Genomic DNA, 22,803 nt, shown 5'->3' with positions numbered 1-22,803 from the left:
AATGAAAACCCAATGCCCTTTCTGCGGCTTACCAGACCCACTGAGGTCTCATGAAGGTCCCCTCTGCTCCATATCCTGACACTATCCTCTGCACACGTGGTTCCATTTCTGTTCTCTTTGTCTTGTAAATAAGCCCAAGGAGCTTAGCCTTCCTTATCTGTGTCCTAGAGCCACTCAGATAGTCATTATTAAACCATTACTGGAAAAAAAAAAGCTCCACAGAGATGATGTTCCCACGTCACCTTCAGCGCCCATGATGGTGCCTGGCATGCAGTGAGGATCAAGATCACACTTCCTGAGGTGCTGAGACTGCCCTCTCTCCTCAGGGATAGACTGCTTACAGCAACCTCTTTCCAGACTACACAGTGTGGAACGATTAGGGAGGCACCTAAGAAACTACCTCAAGCAGGAGACCACAGACAGCAGCCACCCCCTGTGTGTGCCTCTGCTGTGTTAGGATGAGAGCAGCAGCGTGCCTCTGGGCTTCCTGTCCCAAAACATAACTTCAGTCTAGTCTTGGGAAGAAAAAAAACCATGTCAGCCCTCGCTGCGGGACAAGCATCATCTCAATATTTGAAACTACTAAGGTCATTTCATGCTCCCAAGAAAAGACCAAGAAAATATCAGTGCCAACTGGAGTTTAAGGAGAGATGACAAGGATGGGTTATGGTACTCACAGGATGTTGTGGAATATGAAAAAAAAAAGGTATTAGAAGAAAACTAAGAAAATGTGAGTGAAGCATGGCATTTAGATAACGACAGTCTATCGATATTAGCTCATTAACTGTAACAAATGTACCCTATTGATGTAAGATGCTAACGCTAGGCCAAGTGGATGTGAGGAACACTCAACGCCACCCTCATAACAATACTGCAAATCAAAGCTGTTCTCCAGTCAAAGGTTTACTTCCAAAACACATTTGTTCAGTTAACGAACGTGCAGCAATAAACACTGCACAGATATTTTTGTGTGCTTTATGAGAATTTTTTCTCTGAGCAAACAGTCCAGCTCCTGAAGTCTGTTAAGCATTGTCTGGGGCAGATCGTTTGTATGATCTCTTTGTTAGCAGCACACTTGAACCGCAGTCAAGGCAGCCTCAGCCTACCCCCTAGCTGAACCACCAGTGGCTAAATGAGAGTTTGGGTCAATGACAAAAACAACAAAGCTTGCCCTCTTTGATGAGAGTCACTGTTTCCCGTGCTCTCAAGCCCATCAGCCACAAGCATGGTTGCCAAAGGCCCACAATGCACCTGAGCCCAGGCGGGGTTTCTCAGCCAGCTTCAACTGTATTGTACGTGAGCAAATGCAAGACTCTCTCCTGGGGTCAAATAATGAAACACAGACTACATATAGCACAGGTACTTACAGAAGCCTGACTGTGGGATCTGGGCAGTCTAGGAAGGCTCTCCGTAGTAAGAGCAAGGGTGAGAAACAGGACCTAGACAGGGACATTCTGGGAAGAAGGGAGTGGGCTAATTAGAGCTGAGGGGTCACCCGGATGGGCAAGGGAGGAGGAAGCTGGTAAACTGGGTTCAGGCCACTGAGTTCAGGCCAGACCAGAAAAGGCTTTCAGCTCTCAAAGCACTTCTTTATTCTTCCTTTCCATATGTTGCTCGTATCCCTGTCCTCTCTTCTTCTGACCAGCAGGCCTCTCAGGAGATGCCGTCTGCCTCATCTCAACCAGTGCCACAGAGCCCAATACATAGCAAGAACTCAAAGCTAGAGGGTGAAGACAAGAGGTAATTCGATATACTTAATAAACAGACTATAATCTAAGATGCTGGAAGCTTACCCTTCACACAACAGGGAGGCCTGCCAGGCTTGCAGAAACACCCACAGTCAATCTCCCCACCTTGCTTCTGGCTTGTTTTCTTCACTCACCTTCCCAGATTTCTTACTAGTCATTTGTGTACTTGTTTCCTGTCTGTCACCTCTCAGTCACTTGGCAAACATTAGCTGATTGCCTGCTATGTGCCTGCTATGTGCTAAGGATATGACAATAGGGGCAAAAATCTCCGTATTCACAGAGATGATAGGGTGAAAAGCAATGTGCAGGTGATGGGCACTGTGGGAGAAAAAGGAAAGATAACAGTCATTTTAAATGGAGTTATCATTTGAGTACCTGTAGAAGATGATGGAGGTGAGACTCTTCATTTGTGCTCACTGACAGTTCCTGGAGACATTCAGCAGGCACAAAAGAACGAAGGAAGGAGGACATTAGAAAAATTAATCCATTGCCTTTACTTTTTTGTTTTTTCTTCCTTCCTTTCTTCCTTCCTCTTTCACTTCTTCTATCACTTCCTGCCTTCCTTCCTTCCTTCCTTCCTTCCTTCCTTCCTTCCTTCCTTCTTTCCTTCTTCCTTTTCCAGTGGTGGAAATAAAACCTAGGACTTTTGGTATGTCGAAAGCACTTGATAAGCCCCATCACCAATTCTAATCAATTCATTTTAATTAAAATTTCAGTTTAAGGTAATAATAAGTTCATACAGGGTTAGAAGGAATCATGACTTTTATCCAGTTTTCCCCAGTGCAAGCCTGGACTATTCAGTTCTAGGCAATTTTAATGGTCACTTTCTCTTCAGTGTCCAAGTTAACGGGTGATTTGAAGGATTGAGAGCTGGGAGAAAAAGCAGAGTAAAGCAACCATGGGTGGCCAGCCTGCCCGGGCTCCACTTATCCAGGCAACCATCTTGAGAAGGTAGCCATACTCATCCCCATCTTACATATTTGAAAACTCTTTGGAAGTCTTACAACTTATGGCAGAGAAACCCACATCCAACTTGACTTTTCTTTCTGAGGGCTTTTTTGAAGCCAAGAATGTACAGGATAGAAAAGAAAAACTTCGGAGGACTTAGCAAACAAGGGGAAAGACAGATTCCAGGAGACATGGGTGAGGGAATGAGGAAGGAGTCTCTAAAGATGCTTCCGGGGTTCTGAGTCAGTATCTATAGGGAACTTAAACTTACAGGTGTCTGAAGAAAAAAGGGTGAAGGCTTAGTCCAGCTGTAACTTTATGTGCAATCTTGGACAAACAGTAGCGCTGGACTTCATATTCATCACACGAAGGCTGGGAATGACCCCCTCATTCCACCCACTGCTCTCATTTAATGTCTCTTTGCATCACCCCAAAATTTGTATGTTGAAATTAATCTGCAAGATCTTAGGAGGTAGAGCCTGAGGATGTGCGTAGTGATGGAATTAGGGTCCTTACAAGGGACTGAAGAGATAGATCCAAGTTCACCTTCTACCACGTGAGCACACAGTGGAAAGCTGCCGTCTCTGAACCAGGAAGCCACTCCTAGGCAGGCATGGCAGACGCTGGCACCCTGATCTCACTCCTCAGCAGGCACAGCAGATGCTGACAGCTTGATCTTGGGCTTCCCAGCTCCAGAACAGACAGAAATAAGTCTGAGATATCCAGCCTAGGCCATTCTGTTAAAGCAGCACAAGCAGACTTAAACAAACACACAGGACTGCACACAACAAAGAAAAGGAGAAGCAGGGCTTCACAAAGCACAAATGCTAGACCAAATGCCAAAACCAGATAGAAGGAACCCAAGCCGACGGCCCAGCCTGTCTGCAGTCTATGACTAGGATGCCTGGCTGGCTTGCCTGGGATGGAAAACACAGAATTTAGGTCAGCACACATAGAGGCTCTGGCTCTGTTTATAAGAAACAGAGAGTGTGTGTTCCTATTAAACGCCTTTGAATCCCAGTGAGAGTGGGAGACCCAGGGCTGTTTACAGCTTTGGATATTTACTTTTCTCATATACAAATCAACTTGGGTGCCGTCAGAGCTGACGCCACCTCACACTGTGGCCCTCTGACGTCCTGGCTCCTCCCAATGCCCCACACATGGTTTGAATTTATTGGTTTTAGCAGATTTCATTTATATTGTGCGAGGATCGTGGAGTGACCAGCAAACAGAAGCTGTGAGCCATGCCCTGGAAAAAAAAAAAAAAAAAAAAAACAAAAAAACACAGAAGCATGAGGAAGGCTGTTGGGGAGGGCTGGGAAGATCTCTTCCAAGCAGCAGCTCCTACTTATAGGATGAGCCACTGTGGAAACAAGGAATAAGTGTGACGTCACTGTCTGCATGGCCTCACCTGGTCAGAGCATGAATGGCTAGAGCCATTCAAAGCCCAAACACCTGGTGCTACAACAGAGCATGCAGGTGACTACCAAGCTTGACATCTGGAACATCAGTGGTGATGATGGGGACAAGGCGGGGAGGTGGGGGCTTTCTGCTTTTTCACCCACATGCTCAGGAGATAATATGGAGATGTGGATGCTAATCTTACACATGACCCCTGAGTACATGCTTGCACTCGAGCCACAAGGGAACCAAGGTCATTCGATGAGGTTCCTTAAGGAACTTCATTCAACTGGAGAACTCCGAACACAAACACATAACAGACAAAATGCCAACTGAGGAAGTGGCTGTGTAGGAGGGGTGGGGTTTCGGGTTTTCCTATCTCACTAAAGAGGTTCAGCTAAGAGAGAGACTGCCCTGGTACACACCATCAGATCCCTAACAAGTGTGCTTACTCAGTGTGGATGGCAAGCCCTCCCGCGTCCCACCTCTGCTCAGGCAGCATTCAAGAAACAGGGCTCAGCTCACTCCCACTGTGAACAGGTGACATTCCCCTCAACCTGCTCTCAAACAAACCCCGTGAAACTGTCTTAGAAGTGGTGGTCAGAGCCTTGGGCTTTTCCCCCACAACAAAGCTGGGTCCATTCAGACACCAGCCTGCTGCACCATCTAAGGGCAGACTTCATTGAGAGTTCCGGAAGCTGGGATCTCCACTGGGGCACAGCAGTGGGCACATCCTGGATCCAATAGGTCAGGTGATCCTCACAGCACGGAGGCTTTCTCAGGCCAAAGGGCTTGGGAACGCACATGCAAGCCTGGGTGAGGTGTTCCAGCCTGAGACCCATAAATGAACCAGTGATCCAGTCATTAACCAGAAGAAATGCTGAACTGCAGAATACAATAGTGAGGCACTATTCCCGCCAATACATCCAAGCCCAAGCCCGAACTCCATAGCATGATTGCTAGGGCTTCACGATGTGGCCTCGTGTGGCTTCCACTACTGTGTTCTCAGGGGCGAGTAATGACATGGGTTAGCATTACCACCATCACCTCACGCCATACCTGCAGCTGCTTCTAAACCTGGAGATTGCCGGAGGTCCTTCAGTGCTGAGCTTAAATGGCCTCACACTAAAGCCCAGACAAGCCTTTACATGGGGTGGGGGGCTGTTTGCTACGTTCAGTGGAGCATCTGCAGCCGTGAAAATCTCCTGGATAACAAGGATGCAGGCTCAGCCCTTTCGGAAGCACACACAGGACCTCTGGATGACCTGAGCCCTTGGTCAAGCCCCTGCCATCTGTTAAAGTGGTACTTAACAGTGACAACAGGTGCTAAGTGGCATTCTATGCAGCTGCTTTGGCAGCCATCGGTGGGAGTCCTCGGGGTGACACTCTGTCACAGTTCCTGACTCCTATGCCACGCAGCGCCACAGGGCAGCAACCTAGCTATCCACACAATAGTTGCTATGGATGCACAGCCTCCATATATATCCCCTGCTCTCTTGCCCTGAGCAGACCTGCTATCCCTCTTCTGTGAGGTTCAGCTTCTGTTCTTGGTTCTGAAGTCTAGTCCCCTCACCAGTTGATGGCAAGCAGACTCCCTCCTTCTATCCTTGTCAGAGCTGCAGCCTTCCTTGGGATGGAGCTCAGGACTCTCTCAACCCTCTGTCGCTGCTTGATTGTCATAGTTCGAGTCTCAGAAGAGCTGCCCCTACTCTCCTCCCATGGAGCACATTCCCTCTTTCTGTGAGCTGTAGGGGGAGAAAGGCACAGGCTCTACAGTCAGACTTGTATGACTTCAATTCCAGACCCTCCGTTTATTGGCTGTGTGACTCCAGACAATAAGGTCTGAGCCTTCTTCATGACTCGTAGAGTGAGACTGAATCTACATGAAACCTGCTTTGAGGATGAAGTGGGACAGTGCATATAAAGTACTCAAGAGGACTCCTCAAACCTCTATTGTTACATCATCTCCTCCCCTCTTCACCAGCCCCAGTCACCTTGAATCTCCAGAACCTGGAATTGAGTCTGGCATTCCCAGGAGCACTTGCCAAGCAAGAGTGAAAAAAGCAAATGGATAGATGAAGCATTTTAAAATAACTAATCCTGTCTACTAAGTATTTCCAGGGTACTTCTCTCCAGGAAAAAGAAAAAGATGGGGGAGAAAAGGGAACTACACATGGCTGAGCAGTGCTAAGAGCAGAGATTTCTTGTTAATAAAGTCCCATCATGCTTCACTTTACTCCCAACCCTCTTAGGAATGCCAAGCCGATGCTGTTCATTAACACCCACTTGTCTAAGGATGGAGATAAAGGATGATTAGACAAGAAAGAGTCCCCCTCCCCCATCACCATCACAACCCATGACACAGCTGAGCCTCTAGCCTGAACTTCTCAAAACCTCCTTTCAGCCTGGCCCTGTCCTAAGGAACCACTGGAGACCAGGCAAGGCTGAGCCAGAATAGATTTGGTCAGATCTTGCATACCACAGATGGTCATGACCACAGGGTGGTCAGACCACATAGTTCCCATCAGACTGACCAAGCAAACAGGGTGTGTGAGCAGGGGAGAACATGCATGGTGACTGAGAACTTTAGGACAGGCTTCCCAACCTCAGAACATAGGCTGCCTGACAGTAGACAGTAGTTCTAACACAAATGACCACTGGACCACCGCAGCTAATAGACTCAGCTCACAGGCCTCACTGGGGCCCTCACATCAACCTTGGTGGCGCTCATGTGAGCCCCGTGGTTTTCACCCAGTCAAAGCAGGGGCCTCCAGTCCAGTTCCTTGATTAAGGCATCAAAAGATTTAAGCCTAAATCTAGGTGTCTTCATTTGTATAGAAACTTAATTATTTATTTTCACTTTTCTTAAAATTGGGGAAATAATGCCTCCCAAGTTTGTTTGTTTTAGGAATTTACTGTAATAAGCCTGAGGCTAAGCACATAATGCAGAGTGAATCGGCGCAGCTCCCTTGAGAACCAGAGAGAAAGGGCAAAGCTGAAGCAAGGGGACTGGGGTGGGAAGGAATATTTGTGCCTGCTTTGTACATTTCCCCATCCTGCACCTTCTTCCTGGACCACCCTTTCCATCCCATTTCTAACAGCATTTCAAAGCCACCTCCACCAAGAGGCTGGCATTCCTTTCTCACCACACTCCCAGCAAAACTATTCTGATGGAAGCCAAAAACATAAAATTACCTCCAAGACCGGCAGCTGGCCCCAGGATGGGTCAACTAAACATCCCAGTCAGGATCAAGCACAATGACTGAGTGCTGTGACTGGAGGTGTCCCAAAGTATATCAGTTTATCCACCCCACGACCAACCCGCAGCTCTCCAAGCCACATAGAGAGCCTGGTCTTCAAAAGTAGCCATAGTCTAGTGATGCCAGAGCCACCACAGCTGGAGATCAGGAGGCACGCCCATAGTCCCAACACCCGGTCTGAGGGACTAAAAGACAAATCTGGCACCATTTCTGAGCTCAGTAGCCACATTGCAGGGAAGTGGGCTGTGGAAGATGAAGCAGCAAGAAGAGGGGACTAGGGTGATGTCCTAGCTGTTCTGGGACAGGAAAAAAAATCTCTAGAGACCACATGCAACTGGACATAAATGGTTTGAAAAATGACTGACAAGTAAACTCTTGTCACTTCTCAAACTTAAGGCCGACCAGCCCTCCCCCCCCCCCCAATAAAAGAACCTTATGGGAACTAAGGCTTTTAAAAGAGGTAGATTTCTAATCAGTCTAATCAGTCTTTCTGTACCTTTATTACTAAATGGGTCTTTCAAATGGGACCCAAGGCTTAAATGACCAAAAGCCTCACAGGCACATTAAGTCCATGGAGATAACATACAGCAGAAAACTGTAAATACCCCTGATAGGGTGGGAGGAGGGAAGGAATGGATAGGAGTTGTGGAGTATAACCCTTTATCTTTGAAGCAGGGATTTGGGGCAGGGCTGTAGCTCCGGAGTCTCCTGTGGAAGAAATCTCAGAGGTGCTCTGGCTCCTGGAAGTGTCCTGCAGGCAGGAGTGACTACTGTGTTCCCAAGATTTTTGGCTTTTCTCTGCCTGGAAAAGGAAGCACCCCCACACACACACACACACTCACACACACACACACACACATACATAGGCACACATATGTGAGGGTGTTCTTTATGCCCACCTCTAGCACATATCATGTGTATCAGGTGCAAGGTAGGAGCTGGAAACATATCTGGAAAAACTGTCCACTGGTTGTGATTCTATAAATGATACATTAAATACTATACTATAGTCCTTTAAACCAAACAGCCCTCAGAGCACCCGTGAAGTTGACAGATGAGGAAACAAGGACAAAGACGGGTTGTGTAACTTGCCTGGAGTTGTTTGTGGTCCTAGCAAGCACATGAAAGTCCTCCCAATGAAGGGGGCTCCTGGACTGAGTATGCCCCATGATGTCTCAGCAACTTTACGTAGGGATGAATAGGGCTCGGAAGGTCAAATCTAACTAGGATGCTGCTGAGATGAGGAAGAACCAAGTTGCTGTATGCAAAGACCATAAGTTCCTAGGTCTCAGCAAAAGGAAAGGAAACTTTCATTGCTTCTTCCTGCCCTTCTTGACCCAGTGGGAAGGGAAGAGAGGAGCCTAGGGATAAAACGTGAGCAAGCCTGGGACTTGTGCATGTGTACTACCGGCAGGACACGGAATGCTGGTGAGGTGCTGGCAGGCTCCCGCTGGGACAATAAGGAAGGACATAGCTCCAGCAACGGGTGTAGGATACACACACGCCAGGCAGGACACCCTGGGGCCTGGACATTTATGGACCTCCTCTAATGACTTCCTGGGTTTCTTCAAAGGTACCCAAGCAGTCAGAGCAGACCAAGTACAATCTACACTCCAGTCCTTTCAAGACACAGTGCTAATAGCCAGCCACATTATTGCACCTGAACTCAGACTGCTAACCTGTCAGATGATGTTATTCCATAACCCAGTGACCAACGATGAGTCTTTCTATGAAGATGCATTTGCTTGAAATACACAGCATTTTTAGCAAGGACAGCCCATTCAGGTGAGCTAGCCAGCCAATAAGAGCAGGGAAGAAGCCTCAAGTAGCAGGGAAAGGATAAGATGATGTGTGAAGTCATGACCAAGGACTGTAGTGAAGGGAGGGGAGAGAAAGCCTGTATAGCTCGGTGTCGCTGGATCCCCCAAAACAAAAGGATCATGGCAGGACAAGATTAGATGCTTGAACAGAAAAGGACATTGGGGAAGGATGAGCCTGGCACTTCTAGTTTGAGGGAGAGGCCTGTTCGATCATAAATGGCAAATAAGGAAGAGAAAATGACAACATACACCACGATAGGGAGTAATTGTCTAGGATAGAGCGATTCATGGGTGCCAGGGGCAGTGTGGAGGGCACTGGACACATCTCGGGTAGAAGCTAGGAAAGCCTCACCTTCTAGCTAGTGTAGCCAACACCAGCCCAGGCTACCCCAGGGAGATGGGCTTCCGACCTGGAGCACACTAGGATCAATTTTGCAGTCATTTGTGAGTACATGTTGGACTAGGTTAGAATCAAGAAAGAAAGTCTGCCCAAGTAATAAAGTCAAATATAGAAGTGCTGAAAGAATGTCATAAAATTCCATAAAAAATTCCACAGAGGCAAACACTACATGTGGCACGGTCATAAAAGAAATCTCTGGGCCAAGTCTTCGCCAGTTCAGGCCTGACAGCATTCTAGGAAGACTTCCTGGAAGAGGTACAGCTTTGATCTGAGCCTTAAGTAACAAAAGTTGGGGGATTCAGAAGCCTAAGAGAAAAGGAGGAAATTCCTGGAGAGGGAGGGGGCCCAGCAGAAGCCACTGTGTTTCCAAGCTTGAGGCAGGATATACTGCATAGATTTAAAAGCCTGCAGATCCTGGAGGAGCAGCCTGGCGAGACAGCTTGGCAGCCATGAAACAGAGCTGAAGGCTGGGCCACCGGCTGCCTGTGGATTAAGTGGGTGGACAGAGAGCCAGTGATGGGAGATAAAAGGGAGTGAAGTGGGTAATATTTAGAAGCAAATTCAAGGGGGAAGAACGTCAGCCATTGGGCTGGCAGCTGCGGTGCTTGCCAGCATTCTTCAGTTTCCTCCCTAGAAAAGCTGCTTTACCAGGCAACCTCTTTCTGGCTTTGAGAGAAGTCCAAATGGGAACTATTAACAAAGGCACGCGCACAGTTTTATCTCCATCAGAAAGTGCTTTGGCGGTAAGGAAGGCTTTCTCTCAGGCCATGGAGTAGAGAGCGGCTTGGGGGAAGGAGATCAGACAGGCTTGCAGATGGGGCTTCTTGGAATTCTTGAGAAATGGGCCCTTCCAACTCCAAGATTTTAGAAGTCTGTGTTGATGAGCTGAAAATGCTTCAAAGCTAAGAGGCTAGGGTTTCATGACGTGAAGATTCTTCCGGTCCAAAAATGTCTCAGAGCTGAAGGTTCTAAGATTTCACGATGCTTTGGTTCTCTGAGTCTCCTAGTTTGGGGTCCTGGGTAGAGAAGTCCAGAGCCTGGAAATTTTACTATTAGTTTCTGATTCAAGCCTCCTCACCTTCAGCTTTGGGGACTCATTGTCCTTTGATGGAGGTGCCTAAGCTGTCCTATGTCCCTGCTTCCCATTCTGCCACCCAACTATCAGGACCCCGTTCAGACGAGACGTAGATATCAAGGTTTGGATCAACCAGATCACAGAGATGAAACAGACCAAGCCTGTAGTGTCATTAGGACCTTTTTTGCCAATTGTGGCTTGAACCCAGAAGCAATTCGTGTGTACCTAAGAGGCAAGGTTACCAGAGGGATGGCCTCGCTGTGGGACACACGTTCCCAGAACAGCTCCTGGCCACAGGGCTGAGGGCAGGATACATGAGGAGGGGTGGTGGGCTGAAGCCTAGGAAACTCTGCTTTCCGGGTTCTAGAGGTACAATAAACCACCCGGGCGCAGTCTGTGCTGAATGCAGCCCTGACCAAAAATTTCAGAGAGAAGACAGCTCATGTGTCTTGAGGACCACCCAGATTCTCCAGCTTTCATGGCCAGTTTTTGTTTCCTCCATCCTGAGGAGAGCACTCAGGTCTCACAGGGGCCCAGTAAAGGGGCCCCAACAATGTGGACTCCAGGGTTACCTACCATAGAAGCTCAGGGAGGACCCTAGCCCTCAGAAAACAGGCATTCTTGGAGATTCTGGGAATTAGTGATTGTTTCTGAAAGCTTTGGACATCTGACAAGGAGCAGAAGGAAGAGCAGGGTCTCATCATGAAGGGGGAAGAACCAGGACACAGGAGCCACTAACATTCAGATGTTGTGGGGCTGAGTTTCTATGCTGTAAAAACAGGACTAGCAGCACCTACCTCTCAGTACAAAAGCAACACATACTCTAAGGCATAAATCTATGCCATTCATTCCCAGATCTCTGGCCTAGATCCTGCACTGCACTGTGACTGCTCTAATGAGTGAAAAAGTGAAAGAAAAAGGGTAAGCTTAAGGAAGGAGAGGATCAAGCCCGGCCAGGGCTATGCCACAACAGGCCAAGAGATCCTCTCTGCTCTTCAGACTAGCGGCAGCATCCCCCTACCCCCAACCCCAGGAACCAACCAGCTTCCTGACAGGTAAGCACTAGCTGAGGTCTGCCAAGGACAAGCCTGCCAAAGATGGATAAGCCAGGCTTAAAGTTGTGGCGTGGGTTGGCTCTAAGGTGTGGGGCCAGACCTGAGAATTACAGAGGGCAGAACAGAGTCGGCACTGAAACCGCGAAGCCGAGTGCTGTCATGACAAGTACAACATAGGCTGGGTTATAAAAAGGGATAAAGGTGAATATCATCGCTGCTGACCATCAGTCATCATTCATTCTGCAAATATTTGTGATGCACTTCCTATCTGTTGATGAGGCAGACACCGATACAGGAGCTCTGGCTATATGTAAACTCAGAGGACATTTTTATATTGAACTGCAAAGGTTAAGCCTGCATTAGGCGGCTATCTTCACAGTGGTCCCATGGGAAGCTGGAGGTGAACATCAGGGAGACGATACCAAGAACACCTTTGGGAACTCTGATTTTGGAGTTACCGTAAATTTTTAAGCAAGAGGAAAAAAGTTTCAGTACTTTAAAATTATTTTTTTTTGTATTTTATATTTTACTTTATCAATAATGATATGCAACATATATACAGCTACACATGCACACATACACACACACACACACACACACACACACACACATTCACCAGATAGTATCATGAACTATGAAAAAACAAAACAAAATCAATCCACCTTTTAGATGTCTAAAGAGCATCAGTTTTAGCTGTGGACATTCTTGATACACTGGGCCTGTCAATTTAACTACATCCCGTGACCCAACTCTTTCAAGTGTTACTGTCATTACAATAGCTATGACAATGAAGTGTTTAGCATTGCCATGGAGACTGGAGTTAATAACTTTTGAGGTCCAATGCTGCACCCAGCCCAGAAACAGAGTTCAGCAATTGGTTCTGTGATTTCTAACTCCCTGAGGAGGAGACTGAAGAATTTTACAACTATTATGTAGTGGTTCTCAGTCTGCCTTACATGACCCTCTAATATAGTACCTCCTGTTGTGTTGACCCCAACTATAAAATTTTCTGTTGCTACTTCATAACTGTAGTTTTGCTATTGATATGAATAATAATGTAAGGGGTTTTTGGTTGTTGCTGTTGGTTTTTGTTTTTGTTTCTTTGAGACAGAGGTTTGTCAAAGGGGTTGCCATCCCTTTGAGAACCACTGCCTCGGAGAGAGTAGTGGCAACCGTTATCAGTCCCTGGAAGCAGCAAGTCAAGCTGATAAGGATCTCCAGGTCCTAAGACTGTCATAGATCTGGCCTCAAGGCTTAAACTTCCCAGGCTCCCAAAAGCAGGGGCTTGCCACCATCACATTTTTTTGTAGCACTAGTGCTTGACTCCATTGCCTTGTACTTTATGTGGAGTAAGTGCCTATCACTCACCTATATGCCCCTAGCCCTGTTTCCAGTTTGCACTTTGAGATGGTGTCTTACTGAGTTACCTGGGCTGGCTATGAACTCACTCTGCGCCCAAGTAGGCTTGAACTTGTGATCTCCTGCCTCAGCCTCCTGAAGAGCTGCAATTATGGGAGTGTGCCAACAAGCCTGGCTCTCCCCCACCTTTACATAGACCAGCTTCGCATAGTTTGGTCCAGGTTGGGCGATGGGTATGGCTGCTGGAAGAAGGGCATGCCCACTTCTCTTACAGCTCTCTTTGTCCCCTGCCCTGGAGCCCGCTGAGACTCCCTGCCAAACATAGAAACCACATCTAGAAAGCTTCTTCAGCCATTTGGAGTCCCACAGAATGGCTCTGTTCCTCATTAGCCACGTGGCCTTGGGCAAGTCATTCAACCTTTCTTGGTGCCCACCTTAGAAAGCCAAAGGGTTACAAGAATTCAATGATGTGGAAACACACATGGAGCTTCCTGCTGGGTGCCTGGCACGTGCAATTGATTAGAATGGTCCTATGGAATGTCAGGGCTGGAAGGGGCATGAAAGATGACCTAATTCTGGTGTCCAGTTTCACAGGAAGAGCTAACTGAGCCCAAGGAAAGGAACTGACTTGCCCAAGGTCACATGGTAAAATCTTGGTGATACTGAATCTAGCACCTTGAGTTTGTTGTTGAAATCAAAAGTCAAAACCTGCCACTAGGCCTGCTTGTTCTTCCTGCAACCTGAGCAGCTACCAGCTTTCCAAGCGGCCAAGTTGGTAACTTGTCCTCCTGTCCCATAAGTCCAGTTTAAACTTTGTTTTCTACTCGGTAAGTAAAATGCATATTTCTACCCAGAAAAAAATTACATAAAATATGTGAAAACATCAAAGTTAAAACTAAAATCTCAGGCATTAGCATAAAAGCAGTCTTTAAGCCTTTCCTCATCTTCCTCACTCACTGCCCCCCTCCGATTTTGCAATAATAGTAATGCTTCGAGGAAAGAAAAAAATAAAAATCTGATGCATATAACAGATATTTCAGAACAATAACGCATGACAGATGTTCCTATCAAACTGTGCATGCATGTGCACAATTTTACTGTGAAGGCAGTTGCATTTCTAACTTTCAGGTTGGAGATCCCTAATGACCCCATCTGCCCAGGTTCTGGATTCCCAGTTAGGCCCTGGCTGCCCAAGAGGATAAAGGAGAGGTTTCATCACCTCCCTCCAAAATGATATGAGGACAAATTGGTGCCGTCAGGCTCTCGGGCAGGTGGTGAAGGGTGTGTAGATTAGGAAAGGAGAGGGCTCCTGTTTTCTTCCGCCGGAGACTTGTTTGCTACAGCCCTTTAAAGAAGCTGGACCCAAGAACAATTTGAAGAGCCAGCTCAGGCTGGCGGTGGGGTGGGAGTGTTTTTGCAACAGAAACTGGAGTCTGTTTGATCTTCAAACATGGGCTTTGGAGACTGTCAGCGGGCTCCTTGCTGGCCGATGAACGGCTCTCAGTAACTTTTACTAAAACATAAGCTCACACACTTCACAGCAAATGTTTTCAACCCACCAGAGCCGTCATTTGGTTGAACAGCAGTGTTTCCAGACTCCTGAAGAAAGATAGTTTTGTTGTTTTAAGAGAGACAGATTAAAGCCAGGAACTGTTTAACCAGAGACCTCCAATGCTCCCCTCAGCCCTTGTCAGGTTCCTCTGTGGTTGGTACAAAGAGGGTGTTGAGAGTAATAGTGGATCCCTCACCTCCCAAACCTAAAATAGATATCTATGGAGGCCAGACAGGAAGACTATGGGCAGAGAGGCCTCCCCGAAAACTGCCTCTAAAATGAGATGGGCGGTGAGTGCCGGGGGCGGGGGGCCCTCTGCCTCAGATAATATCAGCTCACGAGGCTGGCAAGGGGAAAGTCACTTCAGAAGCAGAGAGCCGCTCTGTTCAGAGGGCTCCGCACTGGGGCAGAGAATGCACAGGATTTTCCCCGTGGAGATGGAGGCAGGCGTAGTCAGAACCCTGCGGGGCGTGACTAACTGCCCCAATATTCCTGCCACCGGGCCCTCTGGGTAAGGACTCCACAATTATGGGAGAGCCAGCAGGAGAACTCACAAACCCGCCTTTCATTTGGCCGGCAAATCAATCTGGCTTCTTACCTCCCTGGGGACAATATTGCATTTCCCCTGGAAAAACAAAGGCCAGAGATCTCGGAAGGGGGATCGGCTTCGGCAGTGGTTTCCCTGGTGAGGAGCTTGCAACATCTCTGAAGCAATTGGGTCTGATTCCAGGGACAGAGCCTGGGGTCCGTTCATTTTATGAGCCTATCTCCATGATGATGAGCACGCATGACTTGAGACCACACTTCACTTAGAGCATCGATCCAGACCCTGTACCGGGGCCTCCTGCGTGAGCCACAAGGCAGGAGCTCCCATCGAGGGTTGACAGCCCTGTTCTTTAGGCACAGATGTGAAGTTATTGTTCCCAGAGACTCAGAGTTGAGTTTGGGACCAGTGAGCTGCGAATGACCTCTGCCCACGGAGACAGGCTTAAATGACACTTGGCTGGATCAGGTCTCTGACAGCCAGAGACTTTAAACCCTCCCTTCTCCCTTACTCCCTAGGTTCAGAAGTCAGACTTGCCAAACTTAAGCAAACACTTTTCTCTGAAATTAACTTATCCCCTAAACTCTCCTTGCTGAAGTTGCCTCCAGCCTTTGGGAGACAGCCCCCCAGGGTCACAGCTTAGCAAAGGCCTGGGGAACTGTGCAGAATTCCACCTTAAACAGCAAAGCAGTGCTGCTGGAGGCCATGTCCACAAAACCTTCCCTGACAGCACAGCCTAGGCACAGGGCCTCTACCTCTGTGCTGTTTCTTAAGACACACCCACAGGTGAGTGTGCAAACAGCCTCAGGACAGCCTTGTGCTCCAGGCCCCCAGAGCCTGAGGAAGCCTGCTGCAAATGGGCAACTCCCTCTTTCTGTTTTGGATCACTCTGATGCTCCCAGGGAAATTCTTTCTGCTCAAGCAAGCACAGCAGGTGGAGAGTGGATATCCCCAACAGGGAACCACTGAAATGGAAAGAAAGACCCAAACTCTGGCACGTAGTAGTTTCCCCTGACCCCAACAAAGCAGCTCAGTGCTGTCCCAGGGCCAGAGAGATGCTTTTGCTTGGGGTGGGAGGTGGGGTGCAGGTGGGGGAGGGAGGACAGGACCTGGCTCTGGCTGTCTGCTGGAGTAGGACAACGATCAGAAACCAAGACCAAGTCACGGTGGGGCAGCCGGCATGTGGGTTCCTACCTGGGAAAAGTTGAGCCCATTGAGGGGATGGCACTGCTCCTCTACCCGCTCCACAGCCCCGGTGCTCTTCTTCATCTTCTCGGCCTGCTGGGCCAGGTAGAGGTCCAGCACAGGCACACCTCGGGAGCGCACGTCCGTCTCCGTGAGCGAGTTCACCATGAGCATCACCCACACTGGCCTCTTACGCTCCCAGTTGCCAGCGATGGCGTTAAACAGGTAGTCAGCGTACAAGCCCTTGCCTCGCTGCGCCGGTGTCATCCAGGAGGGCATCATCAGCTTCACGTAGTCCAGGTGGCGCTTCAGGCGCCAGTAGAGCTCCCTTGGCAGCACGTCCTGCAGGTTCTCCCCGTGGGGCAGCAGCTGGCAGCTGGCCAGTGCGGAGATGGTGTAGGGATCTGTCAGATCCAGCTCGAAGTAGACCCGAGTGCTGGCCTGGAAGGCCGCTTTGGAATTATCAGGGATGAAGTCCCAGACTCGGGTGTAGGGAACGTGGATGGTGCCAAACAAGTAGGCTGGGGGATGGCGCCGAATAGTCCACAGGAAGGAGTTCAGGTCCCGCTGCTACAAGGAGAGAGGAGAGGAGAGGCAGATCAGTGAGGCCAAAGGCAGTAGAGCAGAGAGAGCCAGGGTTGGCACAGAGAGGTGACAGGGCTGGATAGGGCCAGAAGGCAGAGGCCCGCTGGCAAGGGCTCTGCTAGCTAAAAGGTCCACATTCAAATGCTGGCCTTGCCCTATCTTAGTTGAATAATTCCCAGCACATCATTTCACTTCCCACTGACTTAGTTTCCTCTTCTGTAAAATGGGGAGGAGGGGGAATGAGAATGGGAGTTATTGGTAGGACTGAAACACAAAACAATGTACATATCTGAAACTCTCCGAGTGGCACCAGGCACAGAGGAAGCAGGCAATGAAGGGAGGTTCTCTTTATGACTAGCTTTCGTTGTGAAAGCCAAGGACTGCCACACCACCTGAGAACATTCATGCTTGGCCAAGCCAAAGCTTCACCAGTGGTGTTTCATGTGGAGGGGTGGGGAGAGGGGGACCAAGAGTTCTGCTCTGGCAAGAAAAGAGGAAGTCATATAACTTTTAAATACAGCCATTAGAAGACATATGCCAAGAGCACTCTGAAAGCAGAACACCTATTAAAAATAGCACACCTATTTCAACAGCTACTTCCCATTCATCCGGGTGGGTAAGGTTTTCTTCTCGGAGGGCAGGTCAGGGGTGTTAGGTACTTCGCTCCACTCGCTGAGACCAAAGATGAGAAAGTGTTTTAAAACCTTGCAAAGCCAAGTCAAGTTCAATTTCTGGTTTGCGGGGAGAGGATTCTATAGATTTAACCCCAAGAAATGTACAATAGTCTGGGTGCTTTCCAGGCTTGCCCACCAAAAAGGGGTACCTGGTCCTCCATCTCCAAGTCTGTCTTTTTTTCTGTCACCTAGACACATACTAGGATCATGCACTTTGAGCACGGGAACAAATACTAGGGGCTTTTTCCCCCTGGTACCAACTAGGATTTAGAAAGAAACAGGAGTAGGGGCTATCATTTCTCAACCAAGGCCATTCTCCACCTGGAAAAGTCCCTGGAGTGACCAATGAACGCTTACAAACTTCAGGTCAATTCGTAACATAGTCAGTCCTACCTGATTCTGGTACAAATGAAAAGTTTTTATTGTGGGGGGCAGAAACAGCACCTTACTTTACTTACAAAATTTGTAAATCTGAAATGTGAACGAGACAGTGCCTACCAATCAGACAACCGTTGATTTTGCAGGAGGCAGACTGCTAGCTGCGTGCCTTGCCTCAGGCAACCTATGCCCTGCTAATAGGGTAGTACCGGAGGATCCTGCAACAGATTTCTGCTTTGCTGGCCTCCAATTCAGGGCGATTGTCAACCCACTAATCTATATTTTAAGAGAAGGACATTGGGGGGAAATCAAGAGATTTGGGGAGGAAAATTGGAAGAAGCAGTAATTACTTGACCCCCTCAGGGAAATATTAAACAAGCAAGTTCATTCTGTCATTTCCGTTTCTCTCCTCTGGACTCTTACTCCTTTTCAGGAAACAGGGGCATTTGGGACAATAGGTGCTAGATGGAGTCTGGGGTACAGAGGGAGAGAGAAGTGAAACTGAGCAACAGGGTTGGAGGAGCCAGACTTAGGTCAGAAAAAAGGGCAGAGAGAGGGAAGCCTGGCCTGTGGTACTGTGTGGATGAAACAGAGCTGGTAGTCAGGGTGTAGAGAAGGGTAAAGGGTGTTGGGAAGACGAGTCAGCAGTAGGCAGAAGGAGACCAAAGGGTAAAGACAGGATAGAAGACGGTAGAGTCAGGAGTGGGCATGGAGAGGGGAAATGTCCAACCAAGACCAAAAGTCTAGAGGAAACTGTCCTCCAGTGTCGAAGGAACCATCTGGGCTGGGCTGGGCTGGGCTCAGAGTTGGAGCCCCGAGGACAGATGCTAGAGAAGGGAGTCCGGGCTGTGCCCAGAGGGCGGAGGTGGAGCGAGTGGGCTGAAGAAGGCAGGTCCCAAACTATTGCCCCTCAGGCTGGAGTGCCCAGGCAGGAGGGAGAGTGGCGGGGCTGGCGCTCGCTCACCGATCCGGGCGGCCGGCACTGTCCTCCGTCCGGGGGTTGCGGGCGGGCGCGGGCGGCGGCGAGGAGGGCGGCAAGCAGCGGCCCCGCCAGGGCGGCGTGCATCCTGCCCGGGCCCGCGGGACGCGGGGGACCCTCCTGGGCAGCGCCCCCTCAGCAGGGCGGGGAGCCCCCAGCTGGGCACCGAGGATCTTCTGGAGCTCAGGGCTCCAGGCGCGAGATGCTGGGAGCCCGCTGGGGCGTGGCTGGATGTCCCTGTCGGACTTGGGGGTCCCTCTGGGGCGGGGCTCCGTCTGTTGGAAGAGGGGGATCCTCTGGGGCGGGGCCCCTCACCAGGGCGCGCAGCCGGGTTGGCCGAGTCCCGGAATTCTGCGAGCGCGCAGGGGTCCTGGAGCGCGTGGGGGTCCCGGAGCCGCGTCAGGGTCCAGGGGTACGCGGGGCTCCTGGGGCAGTCCCGATATCCCAGGGCGCGCTGGGGATCTCGGGTTATGCTGGGCACCCGGGGCGCGCAAGGGTCCCAGGGGTGCGCGGCGCTCCAGGGGGCGCGCAGTGGGACAAGTGCGGCGGAGGGCGCGGCGGGGCGGGGGTCGGCTCTGCGGTGCCGGGCTGCCCCCGAGCCTGGCTCAGAGGGGCGGCGGGCGGCCGCGCGGCCGCTGCCCGGGCTCCGCCATGCTGCTCCGCGGCCGGGAGGGAGGGAGAGAGGAGGGCGGGAGAGCGGCGCGGAGCCGGGCCGGGCGGGGGGCTGGGGCCGCCGGGCGGGGGAGGGGAGGACCCGGCGCGGGGGGCGGGGGGCCGGGGCCGTGGCGGGCCGGGCCGGGCCGCTGGGAGACGGGGCAAGCTCGGCGCCCGGGCGCGGCGAGGCGGGGTCTGCCGGGCATGGCAGGCGCTCCCTGGCTCAGCGCTCGCTCGCTCGCTCGCTCCCTCGCACGCGCGCGGAGGGAGGCGAAGCCCGCAGCAGCCACTTCCCAACTTTCCAAACTTCCCAGCGCAACTTTTTCCTCTCCTCCCCTGCCTGCGCCTCCTCCCTCCTCCCTCTCCCTACCCCTCGCCAGCTTCGCGCCGGGCTGTACCTCCCGAGCGCTACCGCCAGAGGGCGTCCGGCCTCAGGCTCCGCTCAATGGACCTCGGGCTTAGGGTTGGAAGCCCAATATTGGATCAGGCTGCGACAATTTAGGGACGTGGGCCAGCCTCTCCGAGCACATCCGCGAATCCTGGCAAGAATAAGCAGGCAGCAGGACAGGATTTGGGTAGGCACCTCGAGGTATATCGGAGAATGAGATGGTTACTGGCGATCCAGGGAAGATAGTGTTTACCTCCGACTTTGTGTCACGCTGCTGTGCCTAACACTGACATATATGTGTTCCTAGGCACTCTGCAAATGCTCGCTACATTTAGATAAAGCATGTGTAAAGAACGTAAAAGAACTATCATCAGAATTCCTTGGAAGCTTTCCTTTAGCCAGTCATTCTCCTGTTTCTCTGGGTCCACAGAGAATCCTTGTGTGTGGCTGTGGAAGGGTAAGAATTCATGTCCATTTCTTAGACTATAGGAATTGAAAGTCTTTAAAATTAACCTCTTCTGTTCCTGGGAGACAAAGGAGGCTTTAAGGATGTCAATGGATAAAAACCTTCCGTCTTTTCACAGCAAGTGAGTAAAGTGAGTTATGGTGCGCAAGCGCAAGCACACACGCACGCATGCGTGCACGAACACCTGGTGTTTTTAAACAAGACTTGCCAAGTAGCGTATAGGCGGTTAAAGGATGAATTAGAATTAGGTGATATAATCACAAGTCTAGAGTGGACAGACAAGGTCAGATATGCAAATGGGTAATTAACATACAATCATATCGGAAGAAGTAGGAAAGGCAGGCAGAAGAAGGGCTCCTAAGACAGCTGGAGTCAGCCGGTAGCTAATAGAAAGCAGTGAAGCGGATGCAGCACCCTGTGCCAAGGGGTGCAAGTGAGAGTGAAGGGCCTTTAAGGGACTGCCTACAGGAAGCAGGTGGCAGAAGCTGAAGCCGTGTCTTCATGCCAGGCCCGGGGTCACAGCTTTATACATACATGGGCATGAGACGCTACTCTGAGGCCTGAGGCTGAAAGTGGCTAGGGCACATCTCTCCTTACAGGGTGCATGGACTGAGGGGACAAACTGGAGGCAGGTGGCTAGTGGGAGCCAAGGCCTGATCCTAAGCTTCTTGACTGCCGGCTCAGAGCTCTCCTTGCCTCCTCTGGACTCCTGCCTCATCACACATCAGCGCCTGGAGAAAGGAATGCTCAAAATTTGAGTGAGGAAGTCCACCTCGCGTCTCTGAACCTAGAAGGTGAGTACCTAAGAGGCAGACCAGAAGGGAAGGACTTTAGCAACAAAACGGCCAGGTAGAATCCCACTAGTCATGTGAAATTGCCACTTTTTTTTCTTTCTGAAAAATGAGTAGATGATGGTAATTGCCTACAGTTCAAACTGCTAGGGATCTGGAACTATTTGTTCTGCTCAGCCTCTTAGCCACACACCTGCCTGGCAATAGCTGTTGAGGAGTCTGGAGTGGCCAGAAAATGGGACACCAGGGCAGAGTGTAGCAGCCCTGTCTCACACACACAGAGCTTTGAGATCTGAAAGACACTGCCCTAACTCAATGCCCCACCCCTCAACTCCCTGCAAAGTCGTCCACCAGCTTGGTAAGAACGGAGTGAGTTGGTTAGAGAGTGAGAGTCTGATTCCACCAAGAAGCAGGAATATGGTCCTCGCTGGGAAATTAGAAGATGGCGGATGGGGAATACGAAAAGAACCAGATCAAATGTAAATTAATGGTATGTGTGACTGTGTGTTGATAGTTTTTAACATCATCTCTCTGACCCCTGTATTTCAAATGAAAGTTCTCTGCTATCACATCTTTTCCTTAAGATAATAAAGGTTTTGGCAGCTAATTATCAGAATTAGCTGCTGTAACTTCCTTCTTTGAGGTCTCATGTAAGGCAGTGAGCAAGGGTAGAATGTAGCCTCTCTGAGTCCGTCTTTCTCTGGACCTCTTTCTGGCATCACGATTTTTCAGCGAATCAATGTGTGTGATAAGGCCTTAGGTGCTTCACCCATATTGCACTGGTGCTGTTGATGAGAGGCACAAGAGCAAATAAGTTTGTCACTCCCAGGGGATTGAAAACACATATCAACACAAATCTCTGTGCACTGAAGTGTTCTTCACAATAGCCAGAAGGTGAAAACAACTAGCTGTCCATCAGCTAGTGAGTGAATGGAGAGTCAATGGTGTCAGGTCAAGACATCAGGCCGTACACCTTGAAGACATCAAAGTGTTTTTAAAAGGAGGCATATGCAAGATAGAATATTACTTGACTACAGAAAGTATTAAAGAGAGCTTATGTACAGAGGCAGAAAGCAGAATACCCATCACCCAGCACAGAGGGATGTTGGGTTTCTTTGGGAAGTGGAAAAAAAAAAAACCTTAAATGGTGATGGTTGCACAACTCTGAACACACTAAAAGAGAAAGCACTTTAAACAGGTGCATAGTAGTGGATATATTTCCTGAAGCTGCTATCGAAAACCATAAACAAAAACATGGGTTTCAATGGTTTCTTTTTAAGCTTTTTGTAATTTTTTTTTTATTAATTACACTTTATTTACTTTATATCCTCCCTGTTAAGGTTTTATTTTTATTTATGTGTGAGTGTCTGTATTTCTGCCACACGTGTGTGGATGCTCCCAGAGGCCATGAGTGGGCACTGAATGCCCTGAAGCTGGGGTTTCAGGTGATCAAAGAGCCACTGGACGTGGGTGCTAGAACTGAATCAAGTCTTCCGCAAGAAGACTTGCAGTCTTAGGCGCCGAGCCATCTCTCCAGCTCA

The 22,803-nt window shown here is 49.6% G+C and overlaps 1 protein-coding gene across 1 annotated transcript in view; it reads right to left on the bottom strand.

The window, feature by feature from the left end:
- Positions 1-20,410, bottom strand: part of Trabd2b (TraB domain containing 2B) — a 202,804-nt gene extending 182,394 nt beyond the window's left edge. The window contains exons 1-3 of the mRNA XM_060366166.1: positions 20,016-20,410; positions 18,949-19,238; positions 16,357-16,917 (exon numbers count right to left, since the gene is read on the bottom strand). Of these exons, the coding sequence (XP_060222149.1) occupies positions 16,357-16,917; positions 18,949-19,050 (663 nt within the window). The 5' untranslated portion in view covers positions 19,051-19,238; positions 20,016-20,410. The remainder of the gene's footprint in view (positions 1-16,356; positions 16,918-18,948; positions 19,239-20,015) is intronic.
- Between the last annotated feature and the right edge of the window lie 2,393 nt (positions 20,411-22,803).

Source organism: Meriones unguiculatus, chromosome 12 (genome assembly GCF_030254825.1).
Source record: "Meriones unguiculatus strain TT.TT164.6M chromosome 12, Bangor_MerUng_6.1, whole genome shotgun sequence".
In the NCBI taxonomy this organism is placed as follows: Eukaryota; Metazoa; Chordata; class Mammalia; order Rodentia; family Muridae; genus Meriones; species Meriones unguiculatus.
Note: the sequence above shows the minus strand (reverse complement) of the source record. Positions and strands in the feature narration are given on the sequence as shown.